The sequence below is a fragment of the Clarias gariepinus genome, chromosome 3 (assembly GCF_024256425.1).
Source record: "Clarias gariepinus isolate MV-2021 ecotype Netherlands chromosome 3, CGAR_prim_01v2, whole genome shotgun sequence".
Lineage (NCBI taxonomy): Eukaryota > Metazoa > Chordata > Actinopteri > Siluriformes > Clariidae > Clarias > Clarias gariepinus.
Genome location: NC_071102.1, coordinates 2534969 through 2550528, shown reverse-complemented (window position 1 = coordinate 2550528; position 15560 = coordinate 2534969). Strand labels below are relative to the sequence as shown.

General features: G+C 36.5%; 3 protein-coding genes across 7 annotated transcripts in view; all 3 read left to right on the top strand.

Annotated features, from left to right (window-relative positions):
* The window catches only part of LOC128518580 (uncharacterized), a 31575-nt gene extending 30050 nt beyond the window's left edge, over positions 1 to 1525 (top strand). For all 3 annotated transcript variants that reach the window (XM_053491734.1, XM_053491733.1, XM_053491732.1), the window contains exon 4: positions 854 to 1525. In XM_053491734.1, coding sequence (XP_053347709.1) covers positions 854 to 1105 — 252 coding nt within the window. In that variant the 3' untranslated portion in view covers positions 1106 to 1525. The remainder of the gene's footprint in view (positions 1 to 853) is intronic.
* A 1652-nt stretch (positions 1526 to 3177) lies between these two features.
* On the top strand, positions 3178 to 6714 carry LOC128518583 (uncharacterized). Its single transcript, XM_053491739.1, has 4 exons — positions 3178 to 3360; positions 3497 to 3697; positions 5132 to 5355; positions 5894 to 6714. Exons 1-4 carry the CDS (start codon positions 3351 to 3353, stop codon positions 6077 to 6079), a joined length of 621 nt encoding a protein of 206 aa, XP_053347714.1. The 5' UTR covers positions 3178 to 3350; the 3' UTR covers positions 6080 to 6714.
* A 1317-nt stretch (positions 6715 to 8031) lies between these two features.
* LOC128518577 (uncharacterized) overlaps positions 8032 to 15560 on the top strand; it is a 31003-nt gene continuing 23474 nt past the window's right edge. The window contains exons 1-4 of one of the 3 annotated variants that reach the window (XM_053491727.1): positions 8050 to 8158; positions 10648 to 10839; positions 12844 to 13070; positions 13271 to 14389. In XM_053491727.1, the coding sequence (XP_053347702.1) occupies positions 8149 to 8158; positions 10648 to 10839; positions 12844 to 13070; positions 13271 to 13447 (606 nt within the window). In that variant the 5' untranslated portion in view covers positions 8050 to 8148 and the 3' untranslated portion in view covers positions 13448 to 14389. Of the gene's footprint in view, positions 8159 to 9142; positions 9278 to 10647; positions 10840 to 12843; positions 13071 to 13270; positions 14390 to 15560 lie in introns of those variants that run through there. The other 2 variants (XM_053491725.1, XM_053491723.1) reach the window with 2 other exon arrangements.

The following is a 15560-nucleotide window of genomic DNA, read 5'->3' as shown; positions in this document are numbered from 1 at the left end:
AATAGTCCACCTACACTCTGCTCATGATTCTAAATTAGTAGCACCTGTTTGAGGTCGTTAGCTGTCATGATACAGAGGAGTCATGGGAGAAAGTCCTGTGGTCAGATAAGGGCCAAAGTAGAACTTTTTGGTCTTAACCCCATTCGCCGTGTTTGGAGGAAGAAGAACAATGAGTATCATCCCAATAATACCATACCTACAGTGAAGCATGGGGCTGGAAGCATCATGCTCTGGGGGTGTTTTTCTGCACAGGGGACAGGATGACTGCACTGCATTAAGGAGAGGATGAACGAGGCCATGTATTGTGACATATTGGGCAAAAACCTCCTTACCTCAGTCAGAGCATTAAAGATGGGTCGTGGCTGGGCCTTCCAAAAGGACAATGACCCAAAGTGTGAAATGCACCTATGCTGAAAATTGTAGACCCTCCATGATTTCTAATTAAGAGAACTCGCAAAATCACAGGGTGATCAAATACTTAGTGACCTTACTGTATGTATAAGGCTATATTATATCTAAAGTACATTACAAGTCCTTGTGAATGAGCTGTTATAATGGAAACAATAATATATTAGAAGAAGCACATTAATATACAGCTAGGTCTTACTGAGAACCCCTGAACTGTGTACAGCTCTGCTGTTTTGATACTGAGATAATGTGCTATTTACAGTATAGTACAGTAGGTATTCATCTAAATCTTTCCAAATAAGGACTCACAGCGCACATTCTCACAGCTCTCAGTACAATGCAGACTGTTATGTGCTGTACATATAACACAAAGACGCTACTGATGAGTTCTGGTCAGAAGCTACACCAGTTAATAATGTTCTTTATCTTTTCCTTCTTTTTTCAGGCAAATCACGTCTCTTACAACTGGAACACGGTTGCGTTTTTTGCTGTATGTATTGTTGCTGCTGTTGTTGTGTTTGTTTATATCATTGGTCAAGTGGATATCATCAGTATTATTGTGGGTATTGCTGTTGTGGTTGGTGGTGTGGTCATCATCGTGATTGTCATCGATCGTTCAGCCGGCCGCACCAGCGCTCACAAGCCTGCGGATAAGAAGCAGTGGCGCGAAACCACCACTTCCTGTTCATCTGTATGACATTAACTTGGGTTAAATAGAAAAGATGTTGTAATTGCCACAATCCTCTTATTTTTATTCTTAATTAAGTATTTGATTTTTAATCATAATAAATAAAAATATGCTTTATGTTCAGGAAAAAATCGAGTCAGCATATCAATCTATTATAATATAGTGATTTTATCTTATATTTTAATCTTATAAGACTTCAGCAAGATATTAGTTTCCCTCTCTCTTATTCATTTACCTACATCTATCATTTGGTGCTTTGTGTAAACAAAGTATGTGAGTATACAAAAGTATGTGAGTATGAATTAAAAATACAAATTTTATTGCATGTTCTTTTTACATAGATTTTTGGGTGTATATGTATTCTGCAAAATAATTTATTTTAAAGCCATTGTAATATGATGCAATATTCCTTTATTACGTAGCAAATATAAGTAAACACATTTTCAATAAATATGTTTTAAAATTGAGTTTTACTGGTTATTATTGGACTTTATTTTTACTTAGTCTTATTTTTTAAGATAATTAGTATTAGAATTTAGATTATTTATTATTATGTTAACTATGTAGTTATTTAAAGATAATAAATTGTATGAATCATAGAATAAATCTTCCAATCTTCCAAAAAAGTGTTTTTCTTTTTTCAGAAAATATTCGCTCCTTGTTATATACACTCTCAGTCTTGGAGAAAAAACATTTTAAATGCTCTAAATCTGTAAATTATAAACTACATTTTTTTTTTATTAAATTGTCTCATTTTAAATTTAGAGTCTGGATTGTTTTGCCTAATAGTTTCGATTTTATTTTATTATTTATTTTTATTGAAAACAAAAAGATTTATTAGATTTTTCATGAAGTCCTCACTGCTTCGTATTATTGGTGTGCATGAGTCTGTGATTGTCGTATTCCTAGTTAATTTCACTACTGTACTAAATAATCTAGGATTCTTTTTTTTTTTTTTTACAAATCTAGGATTATTTTTTATTTTCTTAAGCGTAAAAAAAATGCTTTGGACTAAAAGGAGCACTAAGAACCTTTTATACAGTAGCTCAGGATGCTCTACTTCAAAGCAGATCACTAAATGAATCACTACCAATTTATTTTGACACCAGTTTTGTTTTAAGGTGTGTGTGTGTGTGTGTGCGTGTGTGCATGTGTGTGATAATTATATAGAGTTTTTTCATCTCAATTCATATTGTTCTTTCAAGTGGAGCTGAATAGTCTAAAATATAACAGAATGTTGACTTTAAGCCTTCAGTCACCTGATCGAGTTCTGTGGGACAAGATGGTGATCCAATCCTGAGAAAGCTCTTTGCACTAGCAGATCTTGCTGCTAACTCATTAATCATGTATTCATATTTAAACCTTACTTACCTAAAAGATTAAGTATAAATTTAAAATACCAATTTTATTGTATATATTTTATCATAGATTTTTGGGGTGTATATATATTAAGCAAAAGCATTTATTTTGAAGCCATTGTAATATTCCTTTATTACATAGCAAATATAAATATTAAACACATTTTTTATTAAGATATATTGAAATTGAATTTTGCTGGTTAGTACTGGACTTTATTTATTTTTAATTAGTTTTATTTTCTAAGCTAATTAACATTAGGACTTATTTTATTAATTATCATGTTACCTGTGTAGTTATTCAAAGATAATAAATTTTTATAAATCACAAAAAAATATCAAATTTTCTTAGTTTTTTTCTTTTTTACATAAAATATTTGCAACTTGTTATAGACACCCATATGTAGAAATATGTGTGAAAACACACATCTCTGAGTAGTGAGGAAATATGTCTTAGGCTATGTTCAAAGCAATACAGGAATGCAGAATGACTTTGATCATAAGGGTTGACCTTTACCCTGTCACTGTTTCACTGAACCACTGCGCTCCACATTTTTGCATGCATAAAGTACCTCATTTAGAATTTACCATATTAAATATAAAATAAAACTACAAAAAAGAAAATTATCTTCATAGTGGTAACAATAACAACAGTACACTGCGCATTCCACCATTGATTTTATGCCTTTGTCTATTCATGTTTGTATTGTGCACACTCTGCAGGAGATGGAGCCTCATAAACATCTGTTCAAAGGTTAAATTATAGTCACTTTATTTGCTTTCTGTTTCCCAGAATTGCAGTCTGCACCATTGGAGTGAAAGTAAAAGTCGCAAAAAAAATTGTGATTTTTACACCATATGCCTTCCACCAGATTCACTAAAGATCGTGTGACTTCAAAATGACTCCAGGTACGTGTTTTTAATAAAATCTTCCTGCATGATATTATGTAAGATTGTTTGATCCTGTTTAATCACATTACATTAACCTTTTGTTTATATATTCATTCATAATGTAAAAAACGTCTTTATTTTTTCTTATGTGCAGTTCTTCCAGCAATTATCAAATATTTTGTCATGGTCCTTGGGAACACCATGAGTTCCCACAAGACCTTTCTGGATCATCTCTCAATTTCAACTAAACTTTGCGAAGTGTTTTTAGTTAAAGACAGCGATGTCATTATTGCTTTTGTCCCGATTGTGTCTCGGGCTGGGACTGACATTTCAGCTGCAATGGAAAAGATCCCTAGTAAGTACAAACAGTTGGAAGGAACTACTGTAAATTCTTTATTTATCATTATTTTTATTTGAGTAATAAGTTCATAATGGAATAATATGTAAGGTTTACTACAGTACATTAGACATTATAAACCCATTGTAAAAGCCAGGGCTTCAGTAAGTATTTATAAATAATGACAACAGAACCTAACGTTCGGCTATTTTATAAATAACATTTACAAAGATTTAATTTCTGGAAACTCATTTATTACAAAATAGACAACAACAATATCCATCTACTGTATTTGACTACTATAAAGCTGGAACTCAGACACAAAATGGGTTTCTTTAAGCAGCCTTTCATTTATGACTGTAGTCTTTTATTATTATTATTATTATTATTGTTGTTGTTGTTGTTGTTGTTTGTCTTTCGGCTGTTCCCTTTCAGGGGTCGCCACAGCAAATCATCTGCCTCCATCTAACCCTATCCTCTGCATCTTCTTCTCTCACACCAACTAACTTCATGTCCTCTCTCACTGCATCCATAAATCTCCTCTTTGGTCTTCCTCTAGACCTCCTGCCTGGCAGTTCCAACCTCAGCATCCTTCTACCGATATATTCACAATCTCTCCTCTGAACATGTCCAAACCACCTCAATCTGGCCTCTCTGACTTTATCTCTAAAACATCTAACATGGGTTGTCCCTTTGATAAACTCATTCTTGATCCTATCCATCCTTGTCACTTCCAAAGAGAACCTCAACATCTTCAGCTCTGCTACCTCCAACTCTGCCTCCTGTCTTTTCTTCAGTGCCACTGTCTCTAAGCCGTAGAGCATCGCTGGTCTCACCACTGTCCTGTACACCTTTCCTTTCATTCTCGCTGATACGCTTTTATCGCACAACACACCTGATTTTTTTCTCCACCCAGTCCAACTTGCCTGTACCCGCCTCTTCACCACCTCCATGTAGCCTCACCGTTTCACCTGGGTCCCTCTCTTTCACACACATGTATTCTATCTTACTCTGGCTAACCTTCATTATTATTATTATTATTATTATTATTATTATTATTATTATTATTATGATGATGATGATGATGATTATTATTATTATTATTACCATTGTTGTTTAAGTCCCATCAGAGAGATCATGCATTACCCACGGGAAAGAGAAATTATTTATTTTGGAGCTCGGTAAAGCAGTGTGTAAGTCAGGCTAAAACCGTTATCCTCTAGACAGGTTTACAGAACTTCTTCGGAGTCTCAGTCAAAACCATCCTCACGTTAGTTTATTAACTCAGGCTTTAATACCGAGTTTAGACGTACACTCTTTACTTTCATACAGTATATACGTACCTGTCCTATTAACACCACTGTACTTATACATATGTTGTATAATTTACACACATCCCACCCATTATGATAGGAATTTAAACATTTTTCTCCCCCCCCCCCCCTCTCTCAGTGGGTAATCCTGTTGTTCTCGTGGTGCTCCATCACACATTCGATCCGTATTACATGGCTCCAGACAGCAAACTCTGTGTAAAAAGGGACAGAGTGTTTGTTGTTGATTGTCTCTATTATGAAGATCAGGGGTTTCTAAGATGCCCGCGCAATGATGAAGCGATCAGAGCCGTGAGGGAGCACCTGAGAATCGAGGATCAGGTTACTATACACGTCAAACCTGTGGTAAGGAGAATACAGCTATTGTTTTTACTATATATATTTTTTACTGTATATTACTTTCTAATTTGCTGGCCAGGGTGAAGTGAGGAGAATACAGATTTACTGCTACCACACTTTAAGAGATTGTTTTCCTGAAAGAGCATGTCCTCCAAATTATCTGTTCCTCTTATACTACGGCAATACAGACATGCACATCAACTATATTGGAAAGCAATTTCCTAAAGGTTTATGGTTGAGGAAATCAGTAGGTCAGGCTTAAACTCAAGAGAGCATTTATTTCAGAATGCATTACTAAATTCAGAGTAAATTTAGGAGGAAATATGGTGTATCTGATCGATACGGTACAGTATGTCCAGGAACATGAGGCACAGTGTCGGAATGTGTCTGTTCACGCCCAGCATTGCTTGTAAGGCTAGCTCATTTTATTCATTATAGCGAGAGTTATTACAGAATACTAGGGGCCTCTTTCAAGTGAATCACCCTGTATTTTCAAAGAGACCAGTTTGTGTGAGTGAAATTTTGTCTTTTTTTTTTGTTGCAGGAGGATAGCGACAATTGCAACTGGATCTGGCCTGTTATAGGTTGTACTGGGGGTATTATTTTGGGTGTTGGTGCGAGTATTCCTCTGAGTCATGTTGCAGGTGCTATCGTGGGTGTTGTTGTAGGTATTATTGCAGGCGGTACCCTGATCATTATTACATTTGTTGTGTGGGTTAAATACAGATAGTGTTGTGTCTTAAATCAACAATGGTTTAATTTATGATTAATTGCATGGTGCATGATGTTTCACCCTAAAGCTATTGTCATGTGCATGTCTGCAATATAAGCATTTACAATATAATGCACTAGATTTCAAGTGCTTTGGATAAATAGATACAAGATAAATGAATATCCTCCAGCTAAAGCATTAATGTGTATTTATACAGTATGTAAAATATATTATATCAAAGACTATAGTAGCAGTTTAATCTCTTTAGCTTGGGTTTGTGTGTGTACAGTACATTATGTGTGTCAGTAAGAAAGAAAGTGAAAAACTTAAAGATGTAATTATAATTTAAATATATAAAGAATTCTGTCGTGTGTTTGTGTGTGTGTTGTGAATTAGCCTGTGTGTAAAAAGTGTCTAAAACTCATCCAGTAATGTAATACTGTTTATTAGATTTTAAAGAGTAAACACATTTGCTTCCAAATTCCTCTGATCTCTCAGTTTATACTGTACATTTAAAACCTGTATGTAGAATATTCATATTTCTGTGAACCTGCGTTGTGACAATATGCAACAAGCAACATGCCAAATAATGGCATGTTAACGAAGTGACCCTATACAGAGCGTCTGAACATGTCATGTGGGACTGTTGAGGGTTTTAAAAACCATTGAGGGGGTCACTAGGCTGAACATTATGACCTGTTATTCATTGTAACCAGTTGGGGTGTTGAATGCAGCCTTCCTCTCATCTCTATCATCAATGTGTACCAGGAATTAGGCCTTCCTGAGGTCCAATTTTGTGTACTGTGACTCTTTGCATGAGTGGAGCAGTGTTTTGGTTTATGATAGTTATCCTCTTGAGGCTCTGGTAGTCTATGCAAGGAACTATACAGTGTCATGAGGGGTTTGGAGCCTATCCTAGGAGACTTAGAGCATGAGGTGGGGTACACACACACACACACACACACACACACACACACACACACACACACTTATTCACACACTACTGACAGTGAGCCTATGTCTTTGGACTGTGGGAGGAAACCGGAGAACCCAGAGGAAACCCACCAAGCATGGGGAGAACATGTACACAGGCAACCCAGTTATAGTAAACAGTACACGCGTGCACGGATGTTGATTATACCAGTAAGAGACGAGCACTAAGACCCAGCAGGGGAGACGATTACCCACAATTCCGTACTCGGTACTCGTAAACCAAGACTTGTTCATTTTTCAAGTCAAAATGCATTAAAAATCTTTGCTTGTCCTGTGGAACACTCGCAAACCGCATTACTCGCAATCCGAGGTTTCACTGTATAAAGATCTGAATCAATAACTATGCAACACCCCAAAAATAAAATTGCATAATAAAATTATTGTGTGTTCTGAATAATGAATCTTCGTTAAATATTTTGTATTCAATGTAAATATTTTTCCTTAACTGAGTCATGACTTTTCACTTCAGATCAGAAAGCGTGAATAAAACAAATGATACAACTTGATGCCAGTTCAGGGCTTTTCAAATATAAACGACTAGTTACTGACAGTTTAATCCAAGGCAGGAAGGAGGAAGTCGCCTGTTCCTGTGAGATAGTGAGAGAGGCTGTATGTGAAAACAACAAAACCTTCACTTGACCTTAAGAGGAGAAAAGAAAAAGTAACAAAATAAACTATTCTATTCAAACATATTTCCTTTTTTTCTTTCAGATAATAGATATCCTCTTATTCTTATACTGTATATATTTCCTCTTTTCTTTTTACATAAAATCTCTTCTCATTTCATATACTGTATATATTTCCTTTTTTTCTTTTTTCTTTGAAAATATAATATATTTGAAAAGAAAATGAGATGAAAAATGTATATATATACACACGACACAGAGTGTTTACACAACAGAAGCATCTTACAGTTGTTGTGTTTGTTCCTATAAATAAGAGACTGAACGCAGAGCTGTGTGTGACAGAGTGAAAGTGAAAGAACAGCCCAACTGTCTCTCTCCGTCTGTCTCTGTCTCTCTCCATCTGTCTCTGTCTCTCTCCGTCTCCCCAACAGGACACACAACAAACACGAGCTTCACCCTGACCTCAGAATGACTCCTGGTATTTATTCCTAACTAATAAATTCTCACTTATTAATACTTCTGCATGGCTGATGCATTTCTATTGCTGTTCTTGTGTAGCTTCTGAGTTTTTGTACTAAAAGAAAGTAAAATAGTACCAAAGAAACCTACTGATCTCTAAACTTAAACAGACACAGCTCAATGTTAATCCTGAATAATTCATTGTTAAAGGCTTATAAATGTTAATTTATAATCCTGAGCGCTTAGTTTATGATGCTATGCAAACACTTATGCATATATATCGTGCTGTTACAAGAGGTTTCTTTTTTTTATATCAGTGTGTTGTTTTTTACTCTTTTTAGTGTAATATTGTTTGAATATCGTGCGACCACTAGAGGCGCTGTTGTTGGTTTGTTGTTCTACTAACACATGAAACTACCTGAAAATAATGACTGAAACATAATATTATTATATTAACAATATAATTTTTTTGTTATAAACATTAAATCATTTATGGTAATATATAATTATGGTAATTAGAAATGTAAAAATAAAAAATATTTATTTATTGTAATTGACCTTTGGTGTCACACATGCAGTACCGTATCTTTACAGCTCACAAGACATTATTACAGCTGTGACGTTGTTTTGATCAGCTTATGCAATGCTACAACATTTATTTCCATCCAGAGTGGCATTAACTTTTTTTCAAGATGTTGTTTTAAAGATGAAACATTTCTGCAAAAACCATTTACTATTTACAGATTATGATTTGTTTTCTCATTAAAGTTCAAATTTTATTTTTCACATACAGTCATAAACAGTATGATATGCAGTGAAATGCTTATACGACCGCTGATACAAATGAGAATATAAACTATATATATATATATATATATATATATATATATATACATACATACTATATGTATTACATAATATAACAGAAATTTATATTTTTTTACAAATATACAGTAGAAATACAGAAAATAATTGTGTAATGTGTAATGTTCACATCACACAGGACCAGTCATGGTCCAGTCACATCAACACTGTGGTGAAAACCCCAGCAGCGTCTCCACCACCTCAGACACTTGAGAGACTTTAGACTGCCCTCCAAGGTTCTTTTACTCCTGCACCATAGAGAACATCCTGACGGGTAACATCACAACCTGGTTCAGAAACAGCACTGTGCAGGACCTAGCTTTCCCTACTGTACACTCCTGCTAACACATCAAAGACAGGATGTAACGCACTACTCACTACACAATGTACATTGTTAACATGCCTCACACTTCCTGGCACTTTGCATACTTTTCTGCTTATGTTCACATTGCTCATTTTCCACACAAATAAGGGCTAACTGCACTCAACTATAATTGAACTAATTGCAAAATTTTCACTGTGTATCATACTGTGTACTGTATGTGCCAAATACATTTTTAATTGTATTGTATTATACAGGGAGAAGTGGAGACTCCTAACATTCTGTATAAAGGTGTATTTAATTTTCTTTCCGAGCATTAAGAGTAAAAGCAAAAATACCAGAAATTCTTACCCTTATCTTTCCAACCTGCGGTGTTCACGTCTTTTGTGCACATTTCATTAAACCTTTATTTATGAGTGACGTTTAAGTCAAACTGGGACATTTGATTGTACAAAATAACAGAACACAGTTCTACGAGGAAAAACTCCTTTATTTCTCTATTTAATCCCCTGCTACACTAATGCACTTATCCCAGTGTCTCACTAGTGCATCGTTATTGCAAGGGGGCGACAAGTTATCTGACGATTTTCAACGATCAGGCGTTTCTGTAAAAGTTGAACATGTGCATTTTACACGTGCAGATGTTATGGCCACCTTCAAGAGCATCTCTCGGTTATGACCTGGTGTGCCTGTGTAGCAGATTTAAAGAAATGTCAAATTCTGCTGAAATGAGTTTACTCTGCCACTTAGTGGTAGAAGATTCATTTGCAGCAAGTATAAAAATTAGGCCTGGACGGTTTGTCTTATGTTATGTCTGAGAATGCTTGTGGGGTAACTGACTGTAAAAAGCTGGTAAGGGTGTATATAAACGTTGGGTTAGCCTTATGTTGCTTAATAATAGCTCAATTACTATTACTAAATGAACATTTTTGCCCATTTGCTGTTGTTGTACATCACAATATTTTACCTATTTGGCAGGAGAACGGTTTAGTGTTGTTTTGTTCCAGTGTAATGAGATATGTATATTTGTATTTTCTTCTTGTTTGTTAAAAAAAATGAAAAAAAGGGCACTTGAACAACTGCAGGTCGGCTCTGAGTCATTCATGGACGTACAGTACGGGGTTCTTTAAAACGTTTGCACCATTCAGGTGTTTTTACTGCGGCTAAGAGTCTCATCACCGTACTGAGCTTGTAGTCTTCTGTAAATCTCAATCGCTTTTTATGCCTTCATTCACAAAAATTCAGAGAAATTTAGTTTTACTTGAACGTTCCTTATGAAAAGGTTAATGGTTAATAGTCTAAAACCTTATTTATTATTACAGGAATTATCAGATTTTCTGTCATGGTCCTTGGGAACACCATGAATTCCCACAAGACCTTTCTGGATTATCTCATGATTTCACAAAAACTTTATGAAGTGTTTTCATTGGATGACAGTGATGTCATCATTGCTTTTGTCCCGATTGTGTCTCGAGCTGGAACTGACATTTCAGCTGCGATGGAGAAGATTCCAGGTAAGTGCAAACAGTTTTAAGAAATAACTGTAAATTCTTTATTTATAAATAAGGAATAGAATAATTAGGGATTATGGAATAATGACTGGTAAATCATTGTTTCTTATTATTATTATTATTATTAATACAGTGGGGAAAATAATTATTTGATCCCCTGAGGATTTTGTAAGTTTTTCCACTTACAAAGAAATCAAAGGTATATCATTTTTAAGTTTTAATTTTAAAGCATAGATACAAAATATCTATCAAAAATCCAGAAAAAAAACACACTTTACTGTACATGTATGCTGTAAATGTTATAAATTGAATTGCATTTCAGTAAGTAGAATAAGTATTTCATCCCCTAGAAACCAGCAATAATTCTGGCTCCCACAGACTGATAATGTGGTACATAGATTAATGGTTTTAAGATTAAGATTAAGAAGGTGCTCCTAACAACAACTTGTTATGTGTTAAAGCCACCTGTCCACAGAACCTCTATCATCCATACAGACCTCACCACCATGGGCAAGACCAAAGAGATGTCAAAGGACATTAGGGACAAAATTGTAGACCTGCACAAGGGTGGATTAGGTTACAAGACCATCAGCTAGAAGCTTGGTGAGAAGGAAACAACTGTTGGAGTGATTATTTAAAGATGGAAGAAGTAAAAAAAAAAAAAAAGCCCATCAAAACTGAGGGATCAGCCCAGAACTACACAAGGCAGTTGGGACGCAGTCACCAAACAAATCATTGGTAACAGAATACACTGCCATGGATTGAAATCCTTCGGCACTGCAAGGTCCAACTTCTTAAGAAGGCACGTGAACAGGCCAGTCTGAAGTTTGCCAATAAACAGGGAAGGACTGGACAAAAGTGCTGTGGCCACATGAGTCCAAAATTGAGCTCTTCAGTATCAATTCGAGAACAATGCTGACTATGACGCTAAAAACACTATCCCTACAGTCAAACCACGGGAGTGGAAGCATCATGCTTTGGTGCTCTTTCTCCGCCTAAGCGTGAAGGCCGACTTTGCCGCATTGAGGGTCCAATGGACGGGTCCATGTATTGTAAAATGGTGGATGAGAACCTCCTGAAGATGGGTCATGTAAGTCTTCCAGCTTGACAATGTCCCAAAACATACCAACAAAGAAGTGTCTCAAGAAGAAGCACAATAAGGTCATAGAGTGGCTTAGCCAGGATCCAGACCGTAATCCTATAAAGATTTCATGGAGGGACCTGAAACTTTGAGTTGCCAAGTGACAAGCAAAGAACCTGAAGGATTTAGAGAAGACCTGTAAAGAAGAGTGAACCAACAAAGGTTTCTCCACAAAGTACTAAGTCACTTAGAGATCAAATACTTATTTTCCTCATTGAAATGCAACTCATTTTTAAAAAAAATTTTGGTTGATATTCTGTCTCTAAAATAAACCTATGATAAAAATGATGAACCCTTCATTTCTCTGTGTTGTAAGTGGCCAAACTTACAAAATCTACAGTGGATCAAATAATTCTTTTCCCACTGTACTATATTATCAGGGATTAGTGTCTCAGTGGTAGTTTTTTTTCTGCCCTAACCGGGTTCAAACCCCAGTCACTAGATGCAGTAGCAGTCCCATGGGAGGGTTCCGTCAGGAAGGGCAAAAGTCCTTTAAGTCCTGGGTGGTCTACTGTGGTGACCCCTCGACAGGAACATCCAAAAGATTAAAAAATGTATTGATACATGTTGAGGTTAGTACAGTATTAAAAACAGGACAATAACATTAGGTATAGAATATTGTGTTATAGAATATTTAATAGTAACAAATGAATCAAACGAATACCTTGAGTATTTATCTTCTTGGAATTTATAAGCGAACATCAGTCGGTATACGGTAAGCATCTTCACTATTGTACTTTGATATGTAACATGGCTCTGATCAGTTTCTGATGGGAAAAGTGTGTTATTTACTGTATTAGCTCAGTGTCATCTCTCTCTCTCTCTCTCTCTCTCTCTCTCTCTCTCTCTCTCTCTCTCTCTCTCAGAGGGTAAGCCTGTTGTTCTCGTGGTGCTCCACCACACTTTCGATCCGTATTACATCGCTCCAGACAGCAGACTCTGTGTAAACAGGGCCAAAGTGTTTGCTGTAGATTGTGTCTATTATGAAGACCTGGGGTTACTGAGATGCAAATGCAATGATAAAGCGATCAAAGCCGTAAAGGAGCACCTCAAAATCGAGGGTCAGGTTACTGATGACTTCATCTGTGTTTTGGTAAGAAAAATAAAGTCTTTTTATATGTTTTTTTTTTTTTTTACAATGTATTCAAATTCATAAGTAGGAAAAATAGTGTAGCTTAACAGTCATCACAGCAACTCTTCACTTCTGGTCAGAAACTACACTTGTAGTTAAATAATCACGTCACGCTGTTTTGCATGTTATTTTTCTTATGTTTTTCTTTTTTTTTTTTGCAGATGAATCGTTACAGATGGATATTACTTGTTTTTTTTGTTATGATAATTGTTGTAAGTATTTGCAAGGGTGCCCAGGTGGGTGCTATTGTGGGCATTGCTCTAGGTTCTGCTCTGCTCATCGGTGTGATTGTCATTGTTCGTCTGGGTGTTACCACCAATGACTATTCGTGTGTGTGATTGTAATTTGGGTAAAATACAAAACACATAGTAATTTCCTCAATCCTCCTATTTAAGTTCTTTCAATTATTTATTTAATTTATGTTTTAAAGCTGATTCGTAACATTTTGACGGGCAAAACATGCTATTCACTGTGTGCATGTATAGGGATAAAGAACACAAACCATGTCAGTGTTACATTTGCTGTGTGTGGGCTTTAAACGGGTGAACTGCTTGAAAGTCTATTAATAAAGAAAACACAGAAGATCCACACCAACAGGAGCAGAAGAGACAGAACAGGAGCTAAGGGAAACAGCATAACACAGGAACATTCAGTCAAACCACAACACCTTACTTAAGAACAGAACAGACTAACAGTGTAACAACCAAACAGATGCAAGACACCGGTCAACTAAACACACGACTATTTAGAATGAAACTAAGCCACCTCGGTTCAGGCGAGCGCTCCCATCACCTGACCGAGGTGCATTCTGGGAAATTGAGTTCAATTAACAGAACACACAAAAGGACACAAAAAGGAGTCTCTGGTTGCATGGCGCCCTCTAGGGGTGTTCCCTGACAATCAGCATCTAGATTATAATACTATAGTGATTTTATGTGACTAACTTATTAGCTTAATCTTCTCTTTCTCATTAGTCTACATCTGTCTTACAGAAAGAGACTGAGAACTTTCTGCCTATTAAAACATAGAAAAAACAAAACAAAATTAACTATAATGCAAAATCATGACCCTATACTGAAGTAATTTCCCCCTGGGGTTAATAAAGTTCTTTGAATCTTGAATCTATACTATTTAAATTTGAATTTGATATTATGCTGTGACATTGTAACATCTGAACTTGACATCGATGCTTTCTGAAGGTAACAGTTTCATAAACAGTAAAGTTTATGAAAATGATTAACAATGAATTGATTTCCTGTGAATAAAAATCTCCAACAATGTTCAGATTATCTCGTTTGCATCATTTGTGCAATAAAGTCTTTTAATAAGCTCTCATCACATGAACTGATTTTAGCTGGCTAATATATAGGCAGCTGTACCACAAAGTCTAGCAGTAAGCTGACATTGGCTCAAAAGAACAAGGTGTTGTACTCCCTACATAGCCTGCTAGCTATGTAGGGAGTACAACACCACCTTTGTGACCTACCTGCAGTCACAAAGACTGTGGATTACTGGGTTACTGATCGGAAGGTCGGGGGTTCGATCCCCAGCTCCACCAGGTTGCCAATGTTGGGCCTTTGAGCAAGGCCCTTAACCCTAACTGCTCCAGGGGCGCTGTATCATGGCTGACCCTGGCTTATGACCCCAGTTACACTGGGATATGCGAAGAAGGAATTTCACTGTGCTGTAATGTATATGTGACAAATAAAGGCTTAACCTAACTAAACAATATTGACAATCTGACAGGCTGTGGTACAGATTATATCAACTTCTGTGTGGACACAGTCGTTCCCAAAAAAACATTCACTGCTTCCCCAACAATAAACCTTGGGTAACCAAAGACATCAAAGCTACACTAAACAAGAGAGCTTTCAGAAGCGGTGACAAAGAACAGCTGGGACTGGTGCAGAAGGAGCTTAAGGACAAGATTACACAGGGAAAAGTGTCCTACAGAAGGAAGCTGGAAAGCAAACTTCAGGAGAACAATTTCAGGGAGGTGTGGAATGGAATGTGGCCTGAGACATAGGAGAGGTGTTGGGATGGATGGAGATGTTGAATGTGCAAACAACCTAAATTTGCCCTTCAATAGATTTGAGTGCCCTGCGTCTCCTGTCCCCACTCTCAGCTCTTACCACCTATTCCCATTCACCTCCCAGCTCCCCTGCTTCCTCTGCTTGTCTCTCTCAGTCCCTCTCAGCAGATGACATCAGAAGAGAACTGTGCAGATTTAATTCCAGTAAAGCTGCTGGCCCTGATGGTGTCAGTCCCAGAGCCCATAAGTGCTGTGCTGCCCAGTTGTCTGAAGTTCTACATCAGATCTTTAACATGAGTCTCAAACTGCAGAGGGTCTCGTCACTATGGAAGACATCCTGCCTTGTTCCTGTCCCCAAAAAAACCAACCTGTCGACCCCCAGTGACTACAGGCCAGTGGCTATGACTTCACACATCATG

What these genes read in the sequence shown, in the direction of transcription:
- LOC128518583 (XM_053491739.1), top strand. An exon ending in TGCAATGGAAAAGATCCCTA is followed by an intron (nt 3,698 to 5,131) that starts GTAAGTACAAAC and finishes CCCCTCTCTCAG; the next exon opens with TGGGTAATCCTGTTGTTCTC. An exon ending in CTATACACGTCAAACCTGTG is followed by an intron (nt 5,356 to 5,893) that starts GTAAGGAGAATA and finishes TTTTTGTTGCAG; the next exon opens with GAGGATAGCGACAATTGCAA.